Source organism: Pipra filicauda, unplaced genomic scaffold (assembly GCF_003945595.2).
Source record: "Pipra filicauda isolate LSUMZ 115617 unplaced genomic scaffold, ASM394559v2 scaffold64_size3178608_pilon, whole genome shotgun sequence".
NCBI classification, from domain to species: domain Eukaryota; kingdom Metazoa; phylum Chordata; class Aves; order Passeriformes; family Pipridae; genus Pipra; species Pipra filicauda.
In genome coordinates, this window is record NW_024104809.1 from 1,419,640 (window position 1) to 1,435,167 (window position 15,528).

Sequence of the window (15,528 nt, forward strand, 5' to 3'; positions counted from 1 at the left end):
CTGCATAACCATTTATTCTTTTAATTGGAGTCCCTCTTCTCTTAGGTCCTGCCCATCTCACAACTAAATCCAAGTTAATGAGAGCTAAGTGGAAACACCAACCAGAGTTAGCATTGTCTGAAATACAGAAAACTGAAAAGCATTATTTTTATCAGAAAACAAAATCTCATTCACATATATTTTAAATGAGTTGTAACTAGCTCTCTATAATAATGCTTTTAATTAAACTATTACTCTAAATTTCAAATTTTCTTTTACCTCTTCTTCTCATACCCTCCCCCATAAAAGTGATCTAGATTAAATATTTATAAAACTATCTGAGATTAATTTGATCTGCTAAACCATCTCTATTTTTGGCACACTTTCTGAAATGGTTTTCTTCTCCCTTCTTATGGGTGTCTTTGGGCATTTGATTTGTTGCATCACCCTACTCTACTGAAACCAGTGGCAGGAGCTGCACATATAGCCATGGTTTCAACACCATTTGGGTTAGATTTCTAAACATTAAAGACGCAGCAGAAAGATTATGGAATATCCTGAAGTGAAGAAGGTACCATTCAAGCCTTCATAGTGGCACAGTGGTCACTTCTAATGTTGAAGGTGTGCCTGACCAGTCACATTTCTTCTTATAATCCGCGATGTGGGTGCACATCACATATAGATACATGCAACAGGGCACTGGTAGTAGGTTTTGCCATGACAGCAATAGCACAGGAATAGGGAGAAGGCTACAGCCCTAAGCTGGCCAGAGCATGCTCTGCATGTGTTTTAGCATTTTCCTGATTTCTTCACTCAAAACTAGATGCTTTCTTTAGAAACTCAGCCACAAAACTTCAGACGTTGCTTGCTCTTCTGAGTGTCAAAGGCAGACAGATGTGGAGGTCTCAAGGCCTTATTTTACAAACCTGGTCATCCCCTGAGGCTGGCTGCCCTTCGTATCACAAGGTCTAGTCAGCACAGGATACAGCTCCTGACTTACCTTTCTCAGGTGACTGGAGCTAAGTGGGAGAAGGCAGGTATTTGATAGAACCAGTCTGAGAGGACTGCTGCCTGCAGAGAGCTTCCAAGCTCTCACTGACTACAGTACTTCCACAGCTGAAAGCAGTGGACAAAGAAATTAAAAAAAAACAAGAAGAATCACAGAATGGAAAGGTTTCTAGAAAAAAAATGGAGTGTCCTGTAGCTCATTTCTAGAAAACAAGTGCATCACTGTATTAAGGTCAGCTGCCTAACTTTCCTTGCCTGAAGCAAAAACAGAGGAAAGTATCCCAGATGATTAACAGGCATCTCCTGTAGACAGAAAGAAAAACGCCTTTGGGGTGTTTTCTTTCAGGTGTTCATTTACTTTCCTGTAATCTTGTTTTCATGTAAAGTCTTTAAATGAAAGCCCTTTTAACTCACACTACAAATCATATAAACAAAATGTCCTCTGCTAAGCTGGGGGAAGATACAGTTAATTTACAAAAAAAAAAAAAAAGAGTGCAACACCTAATCTAAATGGCCTTTTTTTTAGCCCTGTCCAAAATTCAAAGTTCAGTTGGACAAGTATCAAACCCAGCCTAGGCATTCAGTGGGAATTGCATTAAAAAGACAACTCCAAACAAGTTGTCCACTTATCAAGGGAGGTTGAGATCTTAAACAAAAGTACACATTCAAATATTCATAAAATTCGAGGAAGACTCTGTACCATTCTACATTCTGGTGCCCATTTCTGCCTTCATTACAAAATGGCTTGAAATTACCAGTAACTTTTAGCAATTATTTAAAATCCTGATTCTGCAACCTACTTCTCCCTGGGGAAAACTAAAAGCAAAGCCAGAAGGAACATCGAGTCAAAATATCCTTTCAATGACAACATGTAGTTATCTTGCAGGCTATAGACATTCGGGAGCTACAATACTCCAAATGAACACTTCGTTTGGCAAAACACAAATCAAACTCAAAGCACTGGATCTGTCCCTGCAGCACCACTTCATGGACAGATTTATTGAGCTGAAGATCCTACTCCTATGGATCTTGTGGGAAGATTCCACATGATAAAGAAAAACTTTTTTTTTATACATATTTATCAGATTTGATTCAGCTCCAAGATGCCTGTTTTCATCCACAGTCTGTCTTTGAAGCTGCTATATTCACAAAATAGCTGAAATTAACCAAAATAAATACTGCTTTAATTGGCTAGTTATAAACAAGAGAAACATGAACACACCTCTCTTCCTGGGATTTTTTGTGAACTATTTCCTCAAACCTGGAGGGAGGAACATAACATCCTCAGCAGCAATTAAGTCCAAATGTTTGTGAATCTGGGCTCTAAATCAAAGCTCAGAAAAAGCTCTCTGCCCAATGTATTCATTAAATGCTATGAGTGCCAAACTAATGCTGCTCTCCAAAAATATCCTCATAAATTTCCCTATTGTCATTTAAGGCAAAATATAGTTAAGATTTCCAACATGGAGAAGTTTCCATACAGTGGAAATACTTAATCAAGAAAGATTTCCCATGATCTATTTAAGATGTGTAACTCTAGAGAATTGCTCCCCCTTCCTAACTAGGGCTGTTCTCCAGCTGACAATCTTTCACAGTCACTTCCTCTAACAAATCTCATTTACATACTAAATTTGACCATTGCCATGAGTAGTACTGCTGCCAAAAATTGCACGATTATGTTTTTGGGTTACTATACACACTATTTTACTGCTAAGATGATGCAAAGCCTTACCCATTTTTAGGTATCCGTTAACATTCCTGCTGCTGCAAAGGAGATATACAGTTCTCCTCCATTATTTTAAGAAACCTGCCTGGCCATCCAACATAATCTCCCTGAGACCTCCAACCTGAAGCCAAAAGAAAGATTTCTACATGTTAGACAGGACCAACTCCACAGTGCAAGTAAACACTTTGATCCACAATCATATCACCAGTACTTTTGTCAAGTAAGCCACACAGAATAGCATTGGTGAAAATTAGAGGGGAAAATCATTCAGCAGGGCAAGAGTTGAAAGCAAGAACTAAGTGCACTTTATAACAGTTGCAGATCAGTCATTTCTATATCTCATTTCTCTTAATGCTGATATTTCAGGCAGGAAGGTCAAACATATGTTTGCATCTGTACAGATGACATTCATCTTTGGTTTGATGCCCTGTCATTACAGGGATGAGGCTGATTTCTATGTTCTAACTTGCTTTTACTTCATGTAAAAAACTACTACTGCTCATGTAAATGCAAAGCAATCTAAAGCTAACAGTACTTTCACTCCTCTTGAAAATACCTGCCATGACTGAAAGAGACAAGGAACTCAGGCAGGTATATATTGCACAGCTGTATGTAATGAAAAAAAAATCTTATTGCCCCTAAGTCTTCAACAGTTTGAGCATTCTTTTCCAAGTTTCATCTTCCAAAATAGGTCATCATAAACCAATAAAAACTACATTTCTGGAATTTACACTGAAATATGGCTTCCTATTCAGTACAGATGCAGACAACTAGGGTTCCTTGTGTTGAAATGGCCTACTATCCATGCACAATGAAATTAGACGCAAAAGATTTTTCAACCACAACAGTAAATTAATTTTGTACAGTTATTCTTAATATATACTAGACAAAAATTAATACAGAAAAAATAATAATTTTAGATTCATAGTTTATGATTTGACAGTCATTGGTCACACATGGAAACAGGCTGCCCCTCTTGATGGATCAATGACAGGAGCTAAGTTAATTAATATAGCAATAAGTCATCAATACAGTACACGTAAGTAAGCTTTATATACTAAGCCTGGACAGAATGGCAGAGGGGAACAAAGGCAGGACTGTCTTCAGTCCAGAGAAATGCATCACTAACTGCTTACTATACACTGTGGTATGAGGCTCTGACACTGAACTCATTGCTTATCTTCTTAAAAATTCTTCTGACAGTATCTTTCAACTATGAAAGACACATTTTTGAAGGGAGGAAATTATAAACCAACATGCTTTCTCCTGCTATGAGAGAAGAGGCTTTTGGAACATACCAAGAATCCCTTATCAGCATCCCCATTCCCTTCCCAGTTTCAAAATTCTCTGAATAATTTGGAACCTCGCTAATTTTTCATCTCACTCAAAATACAATCCAGCAGATGCCTCAACGGCAATTCCAAGATCACTACGCCTGGCATTCTGCAGAATGTTTTCTCTCTCTACAAAATTAATCCAAGACTTTATCAGTCTGACAGGGTGGAGCAACACCAGATAATAGTACCACCTGTACCCTCTTGCTCAGTGCTCCAGATGCTGAAGGTCATCGCTGTAGCTGCATAATATTTGTTTTCAGATAGTGGCCCCAGTGCAAACTAAGCCTCTACACAAAGCCTTTGTAAACACGAAAAAAAAAGACCCTATGATGCATTCATACTGTTCAACACATTTTTGTTTTATTCAAGCTCTTTCAAAGTTAGGCCACATAAGCTGCATGTAAAATTCACCAGCTGCTACAAAGGCATTCCAGATTTTCACTTCCCCAGACACTGGGAGACAGGCACAGAGGAATACAAATCTCCATATATACAGCTTGAATATTGTCCGCAACCACATTTGAGATCCAGCCCCAAAACAGTTTCGATTAGTCCGCCAGTGGGGAAAAGCAACCCTGTTAATAGAAGATTAACTCTCTCTCACTATGAGCAATAGCACTCCTCTGAGCCAGCCTCATGCTAGAGGGAATCTTCATCTGTATCGATGTCACTGCCTGGCTTGTTCAACCTCTCAAATTCTTCTCCATCCTACAGGAAACAGAAGCAAAAGAGAACAACATGAGCAAAAGTCATCTTGTTATTAACACCAAAAAAAAAAAAAGAGCAAGGTTTAATTTGAAGGCATCATTTGTAATAAAATCAAGATGCTATAATTTAAATTTCTCACCAGTGTGTTATGAGGTTTAGGATATACATGCTCATAAAAACATTACCTGCATCTTTAACACTTTGTAGTGACTTGTTGCCTAAAACAGCCTAGAATCATAAAATGGTTTGGGTTAGAAGGGACCTTCAAGATCATCTAGTTCTAACCCCCCCTGCCATGAGTAGGAACACCTCCCACTAAACCATGTTGCTCAAAGCCCCATCCACCCTGGTCTTGAACACTGCCAGGGATGGGGCATCCACAACTCCTCTGGGCAACCTGTTCCAGCGTCTCACCACCTTCATAGGAAAGAATTGCTTCCTAATCTAAATAAATCCACACTCTTTCAGTTTAAAGCCATGCCACCTTGTCCTATCTCTACATCATGCCCTTGTAAAAGGTCCCTCCCCAGTTCTCTTGCCAGCCCCATTTAGATACTGGAAGGTGCTATAAGGTCTCCCTGGAGCCTTCTCTTCTCCTAACTGAACAGCCCCAGCTCTCTCAGCCTGTCTTCAGAGGAGAGGTGCTCCAGCCCTTTGATCATCTTTCTGGCCCTCTCCTGGACTTACTCCAGCAGATCTACATCCCCAGAGCTGGATACAGTACCACAGGTGGGAGTCTCACAAGAGCAGAGTAGAGGGGCAAAATCACCTCCCTCGACCTGCTGTTTCTGCTGCTTTCGATGCAACCCAAGATACAGTTGGCTTAGCCTGTTCACATAGTGCTATTTGTTTTTACCACAGCTGTTCAGCTGTTAGTGCTAAAATAGACGACACCTGGCACACCAAAAATATACAACTTTGTGTTATTTACTGCTCATTAAACAACAACCTAAAAAGGCACCTTGTGGAATTTCTGAAAAAATCTCTCTTCGAAGTTTAGTGTTTCTTAGACTTCAGTGGGGACAGTGCTCTCTGCTGGTTTCAGCGTGTATCCACAATCCGTCCCTACAGGTAGAGTGAAGGCACAGACACTACCCCTTCCCCTCAGGTCACTGCTCAGCTCAGCTGACAGACAGATCTAAGAGAGAGCCCTCCCTAACATGTACTAGTTAACTAGATCACTATTCAAATTAGAACAAAAACCACTAGCAGGCCTGGAAGAAATATTTAGCAAGAAGAAGAAAAAATGTGTTAAAACTCAGTACTTTGAATATTACCTTTTTGTCTTCAGCTATCTTTGACTGTTAAGGTAGAAAGAATCTTAACATCATACATGTTGACCTCTTCATGATGTGGGCTAAGCTACAGAGATTTATCAGTTCTACTTAAATACAATTATTTCCCAGGCAGCAATTCCAATTTCTGAATGCCCTGGGCAAGTAAACTGTCTTGGTTATAAAGCTTTCAAGAAAGGACTTGTACAAAGCTGAAGTTGCTCACAGGACTGCCTAAAGTCACAGCAGGAAAGCAATGCCTACATAGGCTTCATGATTTCAAAAAGTAGCATATGGAAAGCAATACCCATGATTTTAAGAAATACTGAGGAGCTTTGGTATTGAGGGATGAGTCTGGTCACATCCAAGATGATTCTTCCAAACATTCCATAGCATAAATGGAGGTGAAACAAAAGAGAAAACCATGGGAGACAAGTACAGAAAAGCCTTACCCCACTTGACCTCTCCCATCCATCTCCTTTGACGAGTTTTCCCCTTTCCCGCAGACTGGCATATTCCAGGCCTCTTGCTTTACTGGCATTATAGATGAATATGGAGAGAAGCACTACAGGAGCTTCCAAAAAGAACTCTAGAGAAGGCCTGAAGTCAAAGATGATGAAAGACACTGTGGTGATGATGACAGTGTTGATCTGAGCAGTCATAACATGGAACATGTTGTCTCGGAACTTCAAGATGAAGGCTACAGACAGCCCCAGGAAAGCTGTGACAAATATAAGAGCTACAGAGAAGACATTGTGCCCATAAAAGAAGCCACAGTTCCCTATCTGCCTCCGGTCCTTCGTCTGCAGCGCCAGCATAAGCCCATTGAACAGCACCCCAAAGGCATAGAGTTTGCTGTTCTGTGTGAAGATACTTTCACCAAGCTGATCCACATCTTTCAGCATCTTTTCATTGTAGATGTTGGCCAGGGCAGAAACAAAACACTGCACTAGAATAAGCAGATGGCCCAGGCTGAGGCGAAGAGGTTTCAATGCTCCTGCCATGGTATTGGTGACATTCCATTCGAAGCTGTGAAGGAAACTTGGTGCTATGCAGTTGCCTTTTTCCACGCATGCTTCCTCAGGTCCAGCATAGAGAAGGCAGTGGTTAGACGGACTAAAAAACATATTGTGATGAAATCCATGTGCAGCCAAGCTTTGCTGATGGCCTCCGGTTCCTCGAGTCAGGGAAACGATGGACAGGAATAAAATCACCAGAGATGCCCATTGTACCCAAGAGAGTCTTCGCCTAGTGGACAAAAAGAGCCACCACATTTAGAAACACAGTGGCATAAATTAAATGACAGAAGAACCAGGTCTATAAACCACGTAAAGACATCATGCCACACAGATAAGGAGACAGACAGGCACAAAGAAAAGTCTTTTCAGAAGTTTTTCAGAATTAACAGTAAAATGCCAAAACGCAACACGTTTTAGAAGGCAAAGGGGGTTCAGCCTGGTAATCAAAGAAGTACAAAATCAAGTATCCTGAAGAGATAAGGAAAAAGAAACTCTTTCAAGATCCCATTATTTCTAGACACTGATTGCCCAACAACTTAAAAGCAACTGTTGTCTCCATGAGAATACTGGTCTGATGAATAAAATCACATACATTCAAATAATTTCATCATTTCTTTGGTAAACTTTCACTACACTTCACTTTTCCCCCATGATTTTGTGCCCCTTTCTAGCATTTTATGATGGTAACTCTTACAAATCTATGAATGTAATTTATAAGACTGTTAGAATTATTTATACTGTTTTTTCACTCAAGCAAAGCCTGTTTATCTTGGTGAAAATAAAAAATTTGGAAGATTAAGCGAACTGTGACACCACAAGAGACACAAAACTAGACTGAGAAAAAGCATTTCAAGTCAGACTGTCAGACACCGCTTTGGTTTATTAACACCTGCAAGGAAAGACATCTTTGCACCACATTCAACACAAACAAAATTTAGAATGTAAAGTTAATATCCATTTCCCTGTCAGTCTTTTCTGAATCTAAATCACATCATAAAGAGCGTAAATCAGGCAAAGTGCAACACATGGGACAGATTTTTGCTTTTGTCGCATGAATAATGAAGAAGGGACGTATAATTGCTTTTCAAAACATACTAGGCAGTTGACCAGAAACTCATCAGGACTGACACCAAAGACACCTCTGTCTTTCACTCGTACCGATCTCATCCCCTTCTGCCAGATCACATTTACATTGCATCAGACTGGTAACAAGCACTGGTAATCATGAAATAAAAGATTTAATGTATAAATGAAAGTACACAAACTTAATTCTGACCATTCAATGACTATATAATCATGATTTCAATTCTTTTCTATTAGAGTTGAACAAATGTGTAGAACTATGAAGGGAGTCCTAACAACCTAATATTTCCTATACCTTCAGATGTAGAAAACAAAACCATCTCTCCAAGCTGGTATAGCCACAAGAAAAGAGAGTTACTGTTCCCATCAAGAGTTGAAATGTAACTTAACTTCATCAAGGCTAGGAAGATCAAAAATTTCATTTATTTTAGTAAATACTACTTACTTTAGTACTATCCTGAAGAGAAGAGCTGTTGTTATAATGACAAAATTTGAGAAGAGTACAGCCATTGCCTTGAAAGAGAAAAAGGGGAATAAAGTTATACTCCAGACACAGTGGGACACCAAAAACCTACAGACTTCAAGTCTTCCCCTCTCTGCAAGGTGACAGAGTGAAAAGCACTGGTACTGAATTTTCTTCCTCACCCAAGTGGTAGAATAACACACCCATGAAATAACATTCAAGGCCCATTTCAAAAATCTCATGCAAATCACACAGCCCAAGTTCAGCTGTAGTGGGGAAAGCTGTACTGAAACCAAGATGTGAGGAAACCAATGCAACAGAAAACTTATTTAACAGAAAACAGTTTAGTTTTCTATCAGATCAGTTCCCCAGCCAGGCTGACCAGTCAGCTGCAAAACCAGTTGCGTCAGCACAAAGGAGGAAGTTGCTCCAAAATGAAAATAAGCAAAGAATAAAAAGGTGAGGCTGCTTCTGGCTGCAGTGCTATTTGCAGCACTCAGGTAATCCCAGACTTGGACAAGGCACTTGCAGAAAATAAAACTTCTTGTATGTCAAGTGCATTTGTTGCATAATTTATGAAAGGTAAGGAGGTGCTTGACATGAATTTTCAAGACTGCAACTGTAATAAAAAGTCAGCTATTTCAAAGTACAACTGAAGACAACTCTAAAGCTACTGTCTAATTTGTGAATAACTGTGTAATAATGTCAGTGCCCTAATCCATGGCCATGATCCCAAGCTGCAAACTCCTTGTGGCAAGGATTGTCTGTTTTGTCTCTGTATTAGACACTCTATACTGGGACACCGGACCCAGAAGAGGCTCTTTCAGGCACTGCAGTTACCATCAAAGATCAGAATCTACCAGGACCAGCAGGAAAAAAAAACACCTTTTTTTTGGAGGTTGGGATGTTTTGGAAACTGTGCGTTATTCAGGCCTGCCCTGTGTAGTCAGTACATGTACAAAAGATGCAAATATCTCAAGTCTTTCCTCCAATTCATCCTTATAGTGAACTCACTTTTTTAGACAGTTTTATATAAAAGCATATATGGACTCAGGAGTACAAAACACAGACTTTGTCTTGAGTTTTCTCATCTGCATTTCCACATTCCCAATTTTGCAAGAGCAGAGCCTTTCCCATTTACCAGAGGAAAAGCACAGACCCTTTTCCCATTATCTTCATTCCCCTCTATTCCAACAAACTATCTGATGAATAATAATTCCCATGGAACAACACAACACAGGGTCTCGAGTAAGCTGAGGAGTGACTGACACAAGAGATATCTGCCTAAGAAAACACAAATTTTCCACCTTTATTTATTAAAACTCAATAAATATTCATGTTAAATGAAGACTGTGGAAAGAGAAAAATATTGAATAAACAAGTAAATCTAGCAGAAACCATTCATGAAAAAAGGATTCTGATGCAAAATGTAAAAGCATTCCATGCATACTCTGGTTTTGCTTTACAGTCAAAGCTCCCCATCCAACGTCTGGTAACATAATATGATCAAAATCTTAAGAAGGGTAGTTAAAAAGAACTAATTTTGAGTTGCTTTATTCTCTGAAGCCTCAAGGGACCTCTGTCCTAGATGAAAAGGAATATCAAAGATCTCCATGCCACTAATTTGCATGTCACAAACAAACTCTTTAAATGTTAAGTCTTATCACTAGGAAATTTAGCCACTAAAATATCCATGGCTATAACTGAAGCCTCAAGCAAAAAAAATCTCAGCAAAGCAACTCTATACTTCAAGCAACTACTCACCCAGGTACTACTTAGTCCCAAACCTACTTTGTTTTTAAACTCACATGAAACCAAATTCAGTCAGATACAGCCAAATCCCTTTAAGCATCTTGCCTCCATCTTTTCACATTCATTGTCTTGTATGCTGCCCAGATATTCTATCTTACAAGTATCTAGCTATCTCTTTTAATACTTGTCTATCATAATAATGTTACAATTTCAGCTATGCATCATAGAATATATTCAGTTAAAGATGCTAAATGTTCTAAACAGAGGAATCTTATAGCCAGTGTTCTGAGGGGAAAGAGACAAGGTATGTCTGGGGGTGTGTGTAAGCAAAATAAAAGCTGTGCATACTACAAAAGATTACCTTAACTGAGCCAAATCAAATTGCTTAAGGATGCAATTGTATTTATGCAACCTCCTAAATATCAGGCTTTGTTCTGGCAAATATTAGAGCTGAATTTCCTTCCTAAAACTGAAAAACCCCAAACCCAACCAACTGAAAAAAAAAACACCATCAACAGCAAAAAAAAAAAAATCCACCAACAAAAAACCTCAGACAACAAACCACAGAACCAAGAATTTGTGCACGTTACTTTAAGATACCCAACTCTTCATTTTAATAAGATTTTCTCAGCTGGGTCTTATTCTAGACTCTGGACTAGCTTGTCCCCAACAGAAATCTATACCTAAAAGGACAATATTTTAAAGAGAAACTCTGAAAGAGAAGGCAGAAAACCATTTCCTTTTAATGTCCAATAGGGGCAGCCACAGTACTTTATAGGAAGCACAAACCATCTGCTTTCATCTTACTTCAAATGTAGATTCTGAACCAAAAAGTATCATAGTACAAAACTAAAAGAAAGCACAAAAACTACCATTTCCTGAGCATATGCAGATTCACTCAAAAAGATGAATGTAGCTAGAAGAAATTACAAATTAAATTTTGTGCCTTAACATAACTATCAAATACAAAAATTAAGTCAGTTTTCTTCCTCCTCTCCTCGGTTCCTGTTACACTTACTCCCTTTGTGAGATTACATTTACTCACTTTATGTCACATACATAAAGTGGCAAAACCCCCACAGAAAAGTGCAGCTCAAATAATAGCAACATGAACAAATAGATTGAAAGAAAAATATAGAGTTGAAGAAACCAAAGGAGGGAAAGTAAAAAACCAGTGCCCAGTACCTTAGCAATTCAGCCTTTTAAATTCCTAAATCACTTCGGATGGAGAAAATACAAAGACTCTTCTCTGCTAAAAGCTGTACAACACTGAGCAGTGGGCAAGAGAATGGGAAGGTCTGGGTGGTCAGGTAACAGATTATTCTTTCACCAGTAAATTTTGCCTTGCCAGTGTTACAACAGTAGATAGTCTAAGAACAGTATTACCTACCACGAAGATATTGGAAATTCCTTTATTCAGTATATGTGTACTTACTGGCTGGAGGTAGGACAGTACATAGAAGACAATCAAATTATCCAAAAAGTAAAGAAAGGCAGGAATTGACCATTTCATCAAATTACATAAATTCTTCCAGGAAAGACATTCATAGGGATGATCCATACAACTCTTTTCTGAAAGGAAAAGAAATCAGTAATAAAGACAACTTTATTATTATCAAAAGCCCATTCCCTTGTAACAGTATAGGTACCACTGTTCTCTATTCGGGAACATCATCAGTCATTAAAAACCAAGGTATCACAGCCCTCTGGCAAGATGAGGGCAGTTCCAGGACAGAATACACAGCTAGAGCAGAAATCCTGTGCCTATAGATGTTCACTTTCTTGCCTCAGCAGAGAAAATGTCACAGAACCTGTTACCCCTATCACTGGGAACAAAAATTCAAGTATCAACCATTCTTTGAGGGCCAAAAAGCACTCCAGAGTCCCCACATAATAATGGCATCATTACTGGGTATGATTTTTCTGTTGATTATCGATCAAATCTAGAACTGAAACAATGGCACAGACAGTGGATCCCTTCATAGAGCAATCCAAAGGTCAGCCAGTAATGCCAGAAATACAAATTAAACCAGAACTCACTAGGAAGAAAGAAAGGACAAAGCACAAAGAATGACATTTACTTAGGTATTCAGGACACAAACTTTAGGAGGAAGACTGTGATAAGCCTTAGACTATTCTAGAGTTGATGACAGAAGTACTTTGTTAGCACACATTTAAGACTATATAATGTTATCTAATCCTCTCCTGAAGCACCGACACATTGAGTTCAGCAAAACTCAGACATCTGGAAGAAAAAAAAAAGAAAGAAAACCAGAAAACATGTAATCAGCAATAGCCAATGATGGTAAACACTGACTGTCTTAGGTAAGTCTGTACCAAATTGTGGAGGTAAAAATTTCATTAGCTTGCCAAAGCCATGACTGTTCCACAGACAAAAACAACAGTTCAATTTAACATGAGCCTCCAGTGCCTGACACCCTCTTCCAATTTAAATATCTGTTCTCTACCATTTTGAAATGCTATGAGGTTAATCTCTCACGGTTATGTTAAGGTTTTTACATCGGGATGGAAAAGTCGAGAAAGAAAAAACGAAAAATCACCTGCAATGCAAAATCTGTGGGTAATGGAAAGTGTCATCTATCATTAAAAAAATCCCAAACAAAATGAACATATTTGAAGGAAATCAAAACTTAGCAAGTCAAAACATTTTAGTTACTTTAAACATAGGTACTTACGTTTTTTCCTCTTCCATAGTGCCAACACCACACACAGGACCAGTTTTACTACTTCAGAACACATGTTCACTGTTGTAGGAAGGTAATCATATTTGTTATCTGTGGGATTAGGCAAATCAGAGAGAGTACACAATGAGATTCTGACTCTTGCATTCATGATCCGAGCAAGAACCTATTTTAACCACCCTAATCAGAATTTTAGTCACTTTCCATAAATGCAAAAGGCTATATCAGCACTTTCATTACAAATACTCCAAATTTTATGATATATAACTTCCTGAATAGCCTCCTTTCTGGGCTGAAATCTTTCCTCATTTGGTCCCAGTTTACAGCAGAACTTTTTTGTAAGAACTCAAGAACATCTTTAAAAAAAAAAAAAAGGAAAATTAAAAGCAGGAATGTTTTCCCCAAAGAGCAGTATGGTATTTTTTACTCTCAGAAAAAAAATGGCTTCCAGGATGACATAACCTCTTTCCAGGACTAAAAATACTAATCAGTTTTATGATACCATTTTTCTCCTAAGCCTGTTGCAATAAAAATATTTCAATCAAGACATGTACCATCAATAGTGCTTACACACACTTTAGTCTTTGAAAAATCAGCTATAAAATAATTCACCGCCTCATCTTTTAAGGGTAGCTCATATACCCTACAACCCAAATTATCACTTTATGTTAGATCAGTGATTATACAGAGACTTTTCAGTGCAGAAACACATGTCCCTATACATATAATAGGATGTTTATGCAAAGAACTCTGAGGTGGAAAAGTAGGGTTTTTGTGTATCTGTTTTAGCCCAAAACATCAACCCTTACTTATTTGAGGTGCACCATGTTTGCCCAACAGTACCTTCATTGGCAGAGTACTTCATCAGGAGGATTCTACTTGAACCCAAGACAATAAACACTCCTCCAAGCAGAAAGGTCTGGTTGATTGCCTTGGTGCAACACATAAATCGACTGCGGCACTCAAACTTCATTCTGCTGTCTCGTTGTCAGTGCCCTTTGGACGGCAAGATGAAAACACACTATAAATAGTACTTCTGCAAACTGTTTAAACCAGGTGAAACAAGTGTATTTTACTGCTTTGTGTTAATTTATATAAAGATGCTTACATCACAAGGCGTAATCTCATTCTACAGTTATTGTTTTTTTATTTAAAAAAAGAAAAAAGGGAATCACAGAATCATAATCACAGAATCGATTAGGCTGGAAAAGACCTCTGAGAACATCAAGTCCAACCAATGACTGAACGCCATCTTGTCAACCAGACCATGGCACTAGGTGCCACTTCCACTCTTTTCTTAAACACCTCCAGGGTTGGTGACTCCATCACCTCCCTGGGCAGTCCATTCCAATGCCCAATCACCCTTTTTGTGAAGAACTTCTTCCTAATGTCCAACCTAAACCTCCTCTGGTGCAGCTTAAGACTGTGTCCCCCTGTCTCTAGTTGTCTGGGATAAGAGACAGACACTCACCTGGTTGCAACCTCCCTTCAGCTGGTTGTTGAGAGTGATAAGAAGGATATGCTACGAGGACGACCAAAGGGGTATATACAATGTATATGCGCAGGGACTCTTGAAGGTGGCAGAAAGAGGCTGGTTTCCCATAAGACTTGCATCTATGGAGTACCGATCAGCTAAAAGGATTAAATAAATCACACGCTTATTATTCTTAAATATTTTTTTAAGTATTCTTGCTCCTAATCCCAGCAAGGAGAAGTGCTACAAAAGCGGAGCGAGAGCAGCACCTCCAGGATGATCCGGCGTTCACTGAGGCGGGGGAGGCACAGGGACGGCTGGAGCAGCACCCGAGCCGCCTCCAGCGCCGCCGTTACTCGCCCGGCCCGTTAACGGGCCCCGGGGCCTGAAAAACCGCGCGGGACAGAAGGGGGACAGTCTCTCCGGGCCGGCTGCGGGCTGGGCTCTGGTGACGGTCCGTGCCAGCCCTGCGGGAGGGAGGAGAACCGGACCTCCGGCCCCGCGGGGGGACACTCACCCACCTCTCCGCCGAGCGAGCACCACCCTCCCGGCTCTGCCGCCGGCCACGTCGCTGCCGCGGGCTACAGGCGGGAGCGGCGGGGCCGCGCCCGCACGGGGCGAACGGGGCTGCGGGGCGGCAGCGCCCGGGGCTCGGACGCCGCACCCAGACGCTCCCAGGCACTCCCGGGCGCGGCGGATCCCGGGAGGCTGCGGCACCGCTTTCTCCTTCGCTCATCCCCGCGGCGCAGCGCCGGCGCCCCGGCCGGGCTCCCCCGGACCCCGCCCGAGGTCCCACACGGAGCCAGCCCCGCACCCCCAACCGGACTCACCGCCCCCCCCACCGGCCTCACCTGGCGGGGCAGGGCGGGGCGGGGCCGCGCGCGCGCGCCCCCCGCGCGGCCCCTCCCTGCGCCACCGCCCCGCCCCCCGCGGGGGCGCGCGGCCTCACAGCCCCTCCTTGGGCATCGCGGGCCAAGCCCCGCCCCCCGCCGGGCACGTGACG

At 40.7% G+C, this 15,528-nt stretch overlaps 1 protein-coding gene across 5 annotated transcripts; it reads right to left on the minus strand.

The window, feature by feature from the left end:
• Positions 1-4,388: 4,388 nt before the first annotated feature.
• SLC35A5 (solute carrier family 35 member A5) lies at positions 4,389-15,416 on the minus strand. Of its 5 annotated transcripts, none has more exons than XM_027727577.2 (8): positions 15,377-15,416; positions 14,523-14,683; positions 13,895-14,047; positions 13,046-13,144; positions 11,785-11,921; positions 8,580-8,647; positions 6,485-7,280; positions 4,389-4,758 (listed from the first exon to the last, which is right to left on the minus strand). In XM_027727577.2, exons 3-8 carry the CDS (start codon positions 14,022-14,024, stop codon positions 4,690-4,692), a joined length of 1,299 nt encoding a protein of 432 aa, XP_027583378.1. In that variant the 5' UTR covers positions 14,025-14,047; positions 14,523-14,683; positions 15,377-15,416; the 3' UTR covers positions 4,389-4,689. The 5 variants fall into 5 exon arrangements, with proteins under 5 accessions (XP_027583378.1, XP_027583380.1, XP_027583381.1 ...); XM_027727579.2 differs by lacking the exon at positions 15,377-15,416 and adding an exon at positions 15,047-15,151; XM_027727580.2 differs by lacking the exon at positions 15,377-15,416 and adding an exon at positions 15,043-15,149.
• Positions 15,417-15,528: the final 112 nt, after the last annotated feature.